The sequence below is a fragment of the Plutella xylostella genome, chromosome 18, assembly GCF_932276165.1.
Source record: "Plutella xylostella chromosome 18, ilPluXylo3.1, whole genome shotgun sequence".
Lineage (NCBI taxonomy): Eukaryota > Metazoa > Arthropoda > Insecta > Lepidoptera > Plutellidae > Plutella > Plutella xylostella.
Window position 1 is genome coordinate 1913862 of NC_063998.1, and position 7861 is coordinate 1921722.

General features: G+C 43.6%; 1 protein-coding gene across 1 annotated transcript; it reads left to right on the plus strand.

Annotated features, from left to right (window-relative positions):
* Window positions 1-4550: 4550 nt before the first annotated feature.
* Window positions 4551-7733, plus strand: LOC105392315. The gene is made up of 2 exons (XM_011563919.3): window positions 4551-6404; window positions 7478-7733. Exons 1-2 carry the CDS (start codon window positions 4847-4849, stop codon window positions 7630-7632), a joined length of 1713 nt encoding a protein of 570 aa, XP_011562221.3. The 5' UTR covers window positions 4551-4846; the 3' UTR covers window positions 7633-7733.
* Window positions 7734-7861: the final 128 nt, after the last annotated feature.

A 7861-nucleotide genomic window follows, 5' to 3' on the forward strand; every position in this document is an offset into this window, starting at 1 on the left:
TCTAATATCTACTAATACTTGATAATAAAAGTTAATCCACCTTTTAGATGAGTCAGAAAAAATATGAAAGAGCTAAATATTTCAGCAAACAAATGAAAGTTACAGTTTTCTTCAGTGAAAGTAAAAATTTACAAAGTTCTAACTAGATGACAATGCCCACTTACTATCTCACACGTTTCTAGCACAAATATGATCTTTACTTATTTTGTTACCATCGTGACAGGGTGGATGGCTGCCACTGCCAGTATCTAGTTAGTCATCATGTAGACTGCCAGAGCAAAGATGAGTGTACTATACTGAACGTTCTAAAGTAGTTATACAGCCAAACGTATAACCATCAGCGACGACGGCGACGTCCAACCTGCTTGATAGGCAGATTATTTGTATTGGTTGGATCCATGTGGAAGACTGATGACACTGACATAGTCTTGTGTCGTGGTGCGCCTTGGGATAGGCTTATGTCCGGCACATTAACAGCACCAGTAATGGACACCTTAAGGGTCAATTCAGACGTACCACAACCACACCACAACCACAACCACACCACAACCACGCGGTGTGGTCGGGCGTATATTTTGTATTGACAATGAATAATCCAATTCACACGTGCCACATTTTGCCGTTGTTATCGACCACCTGTGTAATACGACCACATCGCAACCACATCGCAACCACAACGCAACCACATCGCAACGGCAACGCCGCCTCGCGGCGGCGGCACCGCGGCAACCTGTTTTCCGTATTAACTGCACACGACGACGTGGCTACCACATCGCAATGACAGCGACAACGTAACCACATCGATATTTTGTCGCTGCCACAACGCAACTGCAAAAAGCCGCTGTCACACAATTCACACGTAACCACAGCTTGACCACATTTTGTCGCTGCGACGTGGTGTGGTTGTGGTACGTGTGAATTGACGCTAAGGATTTTTTACCAATGATTTGGCTGTTACTCGCACAGTTTTTGAGTTAGAATATTGAAAGTTGGTATGAATCATAGGAATATCTTGCCTTTTAAGATGAATGTACACTAGCTCGATTTAAACTAATTAATATTTCAGGAAATTGCATATTTGTAAAATATGTCCTAAAACCACAGTAATGGACACCCAACCTCCAGTTATGGACACCCAATGTTGGACAGTGATTTTTTATTGGATAAAAGTATAAAATATTGTTTTATGCTTATATTATTATAATTTTAACGATGATTCGTAATCATAACCGTTTACACAAACAGGCTTGGTTGCCAGTTACACTATGGGAACCATCAAAGAGGGAAAATTTAACTTTCTGAAAAAAAAAGTTTTACAAAAACACAAAAAATTCCAATTCAACATTATAAATTCTGTCCTCCTGCATTTTATTATGTTACTTGGTATCATTATGTTCCCCCAGTGGGACAGAGGGCAGACACAACAGTTTTTTATCCCAGACAGCAGCCAGCTTTGCATCGGACCACGTGATTCACACTTTCCACATCGCCATACGATCGAGCGTCTATTTAGATCGGCCTTGCTTACGCTTGCCCTGCGGATCCCATTCGAGAGCCTGTCTCAAGATTGGGTTTTAGTCTCTACGCAGGGTATGGCTATTCCAACTTCATTTGCGGCGTTTTATGTGTGAACCAACAGGATCGTCATGGCAGCTTTTCCTCAGATCTATGTTGGAGATGATCTCGGGCCAGAAAATCTTTAAGTTCCGCCGGGTACAGCGGTTAATGAATACTTTCTCTTCTTAATCTTTGTGGTCTAAGAGGTATTGCAAGCGTATAACAGTACCGACTTTAGTAACGTTGGTGATAAATATCTATCACTGTAATGGAGAGGTGTTTTGACTGCCACATGCATCGCAGACATGTAAATTTATGCACCATTGACCGTATCAGTACGGGCACCCACATCTAGGTCAATGCTCTCTCCTGCAACAACACTCTCGTCTCAACCTCTTCCGTTCCCACAATCCTCTCGTCATATCATATCATCTGGGTTATCCAGGTCTTGCATTTACACCAGCCAGAAAATGCTTTTAATTTAAGCTTTTCTTTTCAGAACCATTTCTCTCACTTCCCTTTTTTCTACTAAAATTTTGCTCTTAATTCCTTCTCCTCTCTAAAACCACTTCTTTTCAAATTCTCATGGTATTCTTACCAAGCTTCACTGGTCTATTTGTCACACGATCACTGTCTATTTCTCTATTTCTATTCTCTGTGGGTCTGTAAGTACCTGCACCTGGCTCTCTCGAATGAAACCTTTGTGCTTGTGCCTCTAGGTCTAAACTGCATTCCTAAGCTTGGACCATTTCCCACTATGCTGGTTCACTGCAGGTTGGTGGGTTCACATATTTAGATGTGCTTAACTACTACTTATCATATTACTAATTTTATTTCATTGTGCTTCTGTGAGCGTGATTTTTTACAACCACAACGTGAATATTTGGATTTTCATGTGCATCTTGCATCAATACTTGTTCTGGAACACTAGAAATAGATGTAGGGGGAACATGTATGTGTCTCCATAACGCGTGGCTGCAGTGGCCATCTTTTACATCCATAATAGCATCTCCCATTTGCTTGGGCGTATATACGTTTTTCATGGACAATGTGAAAAATCCAGTGATGGACACCCAATTATGGACACCTGTACAAGACTGGTATCCTTCATTTTATTCATGTTTTACAAAAACTACCAATATAATTATGAAATTCTAAAGACAATTAAATCAGAAAACACAACATTACCTTAAAACATTATTTTCGACACGTGTCCATAACTGGATCTACTGATAATTTGCAAACCAGTAATGAACACCCCCCCTCTGTAATCATTTCCATAAACGTAAGCTGTCCTATTCCTTTGAAAATATGTCGGAAATTCAGTATAGTTTCCATAAAATCAAGAAAGTCAATTTAAAATAAAATTAAACGAAATTACCAACAATATTCTACACTTACCTCTTTAACAATTTCCTTAAAAAATCTTCATTTCATTTGTGAACCCCCGTCAAATGAACTTTTTTTCCTCACAATTTTTAATCTAAATGGATGACATAAATAACTTGTTTATATAACAAGGAGGGATGTCTAGGCTTTGAAACTAAGGTGTTGCAATTTTCGCAAAACTATGCATACTCTTATTTTAGACAAAATAAGTTTGTAAGTGTCCATTACTGGGTCCGTGTCCATTACTGGTGCCGTTATAATTATTGGCTGATGATATTGATAATAAAACATAATTGTTCGAAAATATCTTATTTTATTCTACTGAAGAACATCATATTCGTATCAACATATTTATTATTCATTTAAACTTTAAAGCACCTTCAATGTCCAGCCTCCCTTCAACGCTAAACACCATGGTCTGCAGACCACCAGTCCGAATCGTGATCGCCATATAAAACCACCCACGCGCTGACATTCCACTTTTTATCTAAAAACGGGAGAACGGCGCCAAACGATAAAATAAATTAAACATCAAAAGACATCATTAAGGTAGCCCTAACGGTAAAGAGAGAAGTGTTATCATTGACATAACTCGATCTGTGGAGCCGGTTGCAACAGGGTTCATTGGCCTAACAAAAAAGCTTTATTTATTTAAAGAACTAGCTTTTCGGCTTGCTCCAGACTGGGTTGACTTGGCGAAAACCGTACGCGGATAATGTTGGTCAAATGTAAATATGGAAATTGGGCGTAAGAAATTTCCGCTGCTAAATTCTAGAACAGAGGTACAAGTTTAACAAAGACACTTTGGTACAGATAGTTTCCCTATCTTAGGTAATACCTATCTAGATAGCTACCCAAACCAATAATTATTAAATTTGAGGAACTGTTAAGGTATACCTAGATACCTGCTGCTTATAATAAGACTAACAGTACAAGTGCAGGGAAGCAAATCAGAGCTAGAAATACTAGTTGCATTACTTAGTTGTGTAATAGGAGCTATTGGATCCATCAGTTGACGTGGTCAATCGTGGGAAGCTACAGTGGATACTGGTGAATCCTGGATTCCTCACGTATTTAGTGGTAGATGACCAGCTCGATTATCTGAAGCTTCGTCATATCTTTGGGCTCTGAAGGGACAAACTGGCAAAGGTGATGTCTTTGGCTATTCAATTATATTTTAGGTCAAGGATTCGATATTTCTTGAAATCCACTTTACTCAATTAGCAACCTTTTACTCAAAATATACCGTTTTCCCTGTTCTGCCTTGTCCTTAGGTATTTCCAATTTAAAGTCGAATCACAAGAATCGGATCGACGACAATCTCCGGAATAAATTACAATAATTTAGCAGCTTGTTAATTACCAAAACCGTTTTTGAAAATCTCACAAGGACCGAGTTAGCTAAATAAAACGGTGAATGGTTAATCTTACGGCTTACTTACCTATTTATTACTTAATTGTAAGCTACATCGCTAAACAATGAATTCTTGAATTATGCAACTTTTAAAATGTTTTCTGCACTTTTCTTTTTACAACGCATGTATTATTTCAAAACATATGGCGACCTTTCCCGCTGAAACAATGGCAGTGTCGGACCTGGATGGGGCAAGCACTTTTACTAGAAAACGAAAGTCCTCGCAACGATTATGATATTGTGCTCTCATCCATAATTCATATAAGTAATACCGGTACAATTATAACATATTCCTCCATAAGTTTCACAACGCAATGAAGCCTATATGTGCAGTGAACTTGAATAATTGGTCATTATCGAAACATTCGTACATCGCAGTACACAGAGAGGTGAAATAAGCAAACAAAACAGACACCAAAACAGTGCGGTGTTATAGCGGGCAGAGCAAACACGAGCCGAGGCACCGTTAGGCCGGCGATATAAGCGCATGCGGCGCGCTCGGCGGCGTACACTCACTGCAGACATGAGGGGGTCCACGCTAGCGCTCCTGTGCGCCCTGAGCGTCGCTCGCGCCCTGCCCACCGCCCTGCCCGGGGACGCCGTGCAGAAGAAGCTCACCGAGGTCGCCAACGAGGTGCTGAGCCAGCAGCAGCCAATAGACAACACGCACAGCGAGCAGGAGCTCGTCGAGCAGGTCAACTCCGTCACCGACATCGACAACTCTCTGCGCGTCAACAAATTGGAGGCCATCCCCGTCAAGGTCGTCACCGAGGACGCCAAGCCCGCCGTCAAGGACTTCGGCATTGAAAAGGGCAGCAACGATGACGTGCCGAAAGAGGAGAGCGCAGTGAAGAGGCAGGAGGTGGATTTAAGCAACCCTGGTGAGCCTCAGAGGCAGGAGCACGACTCGCAGTCGCCGCAGGACGCCACGCTGGAGCAGCAGGCCGTGGCCGCCTTCAAGCAGGGCATCGCCGACACGCAGGCGGCGCTCAGCAGCGGGCTGGCCGGCGTGCGGGCCAAGATCCACGGCTACGTGACCGCGGGCGAGTCCGGCGCCTCCGTGGAGCAGAGCATCGCGCAGCTCCGGGACAGCTTCAACAAGCAGATCGAGGACCTCAACGAGACGCTGCTGGGGTACCTGGTGGCCGCGCAGCCCAGCGAGCAGGAGGCGCCGGCCCCCGCCGCCGCTCCCAGCAGTGAGGGCGTCAAGAGCATCGACGATATTGAGGAGGAGCCGGCGCAGAGCAAGGGGCTGCTGTTCAACCGTGGCTCCGTGCGTCAGGAGGCGACGGCCGTGGCGCCAGCCCCCGCGCCCGCGCCCGGCAACACGGACGCGCCGTCAACTGGCAGCGGGCCCTGGGCCAGCGTAGTCGAGGCCTACCAGAACATGGTCACCAACGTGCAGCAGAACATGGCCAACTTCCAGACCTCGTGGCAAAACTTCGTGAGCCAGAACGGCGGCGGCAACAACACGGCGGCTGGGCCCGGCAGCATTATCCAGAGCGTCGGTTCTGGTGGCCAGACGCTCATCGGAGAGCAGAACATAGTTGTTCCCGGAGTCAACGACGAGACGGCGACACAGAGCACCAACTTATGGGCGAACCTGCAGCAGTCCGTCACTGGGTTCTTCCGCCCGGGGCAGGCGGCCGGCGCGCCGCAGGCCGCCCAGGCCGACACTCCAGCCGCTTCAGGACCCTTCGCCGGGATCCAGAACCTGCCCATCTACCAGAACGTGGTTGGCTTCTTCAACCGTCCTCCCGCGAGTAACACGCAAGCCCAGCCGGCTGCCCCAGTAGTCGCCCCGGCAGCTACTGACTCAGCCGCCGCGTCCAACGAAGCCCCAGCTTCAGAGGTCAAGCCTGAGGCTGCGCAGAAACAGAAGCCAGCGACGGTGGCTCCGGGGCCGCTGCAGCAGATCGTGCAGCGCCTGCCGCTGGTGTCGGGCGTGGCGCAGCGCCTGCAGACCATGTCCAACCCGGAGAAGCCGCGCGACGCCGAGCGAGGGCACCTGCATCTCGGCGGACACGGCGGCCACGGCGGATCAGGTGTGTAGCTTGTAGGGTGGTTTTGATGCATGAAATTCTTAGCGATCTTTAATTATTCTTATATATTTCTTACATTATTTTATAGATAGGTGTAATATGGTAACTTTTATTTTCTTAATTTATAAATCGTACTTTCCTTCTCTACGTATACTTACAGCCGTTAAGTATTGCATTCTTATTTACTTACCAGTTTTTCTATATTCCACCTAAATTACGTAGGTATATACCTATTATGTTTAAGTTCCTATACTTAAGTAGGTACCTATATTTATTATTTATTTAAATACATAATATTTTCCACAAAACCTTCCCATAGTGAGCGCATGGACGAATTTCGTGACCCAACTGATAAACTCCATAGGCTCAGTGGTCAACAGTTCGGCCGCCGTCATCTCCACTTCCGTTGACAATGCCATTAACACTATAGGCACAAATGTTCAGGTATCCACGATGATCAGAATTTACTTACGTGTCGTCCTATTAACTTTTTGTCATATTAATTTACGTTAAGTGCTGTTGTAAATAACAATGTTTTATAACTGATATAAAAATAATACCTACACGGGTACTACTATCCTACTACTAAGTATAATTTACGTGTCAATAATAGGCGTTTAATAACAAAACCAGCCTTGTGTTTTGTAACAACCTAACAGTTATTTATTTATTTAAGTAGTTAATAACAGTTCGGTCAGCAAAACTATGTGTTATGTATCCCTAACAAAGATAAACTTCGGATAGGTACTGGTCTAAAAACCAACATAGCCTAGAGCCTAGATCCGACTTCTAGACTAATCTCCCGTTAGTTGGAATGGCGATGTTTGTGTTAAGAGCTACATTTTGTACTTGTTAGAAACTTGGGTAGGTACTTTACCTACTACTCACAAAAGTAATGGAGCTTTGTGTCGCTTATTTTACGAGTGGTAACAAAGTTTTGTGAGATGCATTTCGAATTTCAATATGGTTGGTCGAAGTCGTTAAAATAAAATAATTATTATTTTATTCTATGTTAAAAAAAATTATTACGCGGGAAGTTATTAATGGCAAAACCACTAACTTTTTTTAATTTCCAGGGGATAATAACAACGGCGACAGCAGCCGGTTAGAGCCCGCCAAAAGCGAGCCAGCCAAAGAGGTCAAACCCATCGAAGAACCTCAGAAGGAGGTCCCAGCGATGATGGTGGAAGAGAAGAAGGAGGAAAGCACAGTTGCTGCTAAGACTGAATAAGTCGTAAGGTGATAATTTAAGAATAAGACTAAGTATTTATTTTATTAATTGTAAATATAAATAAAACAAGAAAATCACAATAAAAATTACAAAATATTTCAGTGTGCATTTCTTTTTATCGTCGCTCGTCTCCATTACCATACCATCCCATAAAAAATAAGTAGGTAACTTAAATAACTGTAAAGCGTAAACTGAACTTAAATTCTGACTCGATTAGAACCCAAAATTA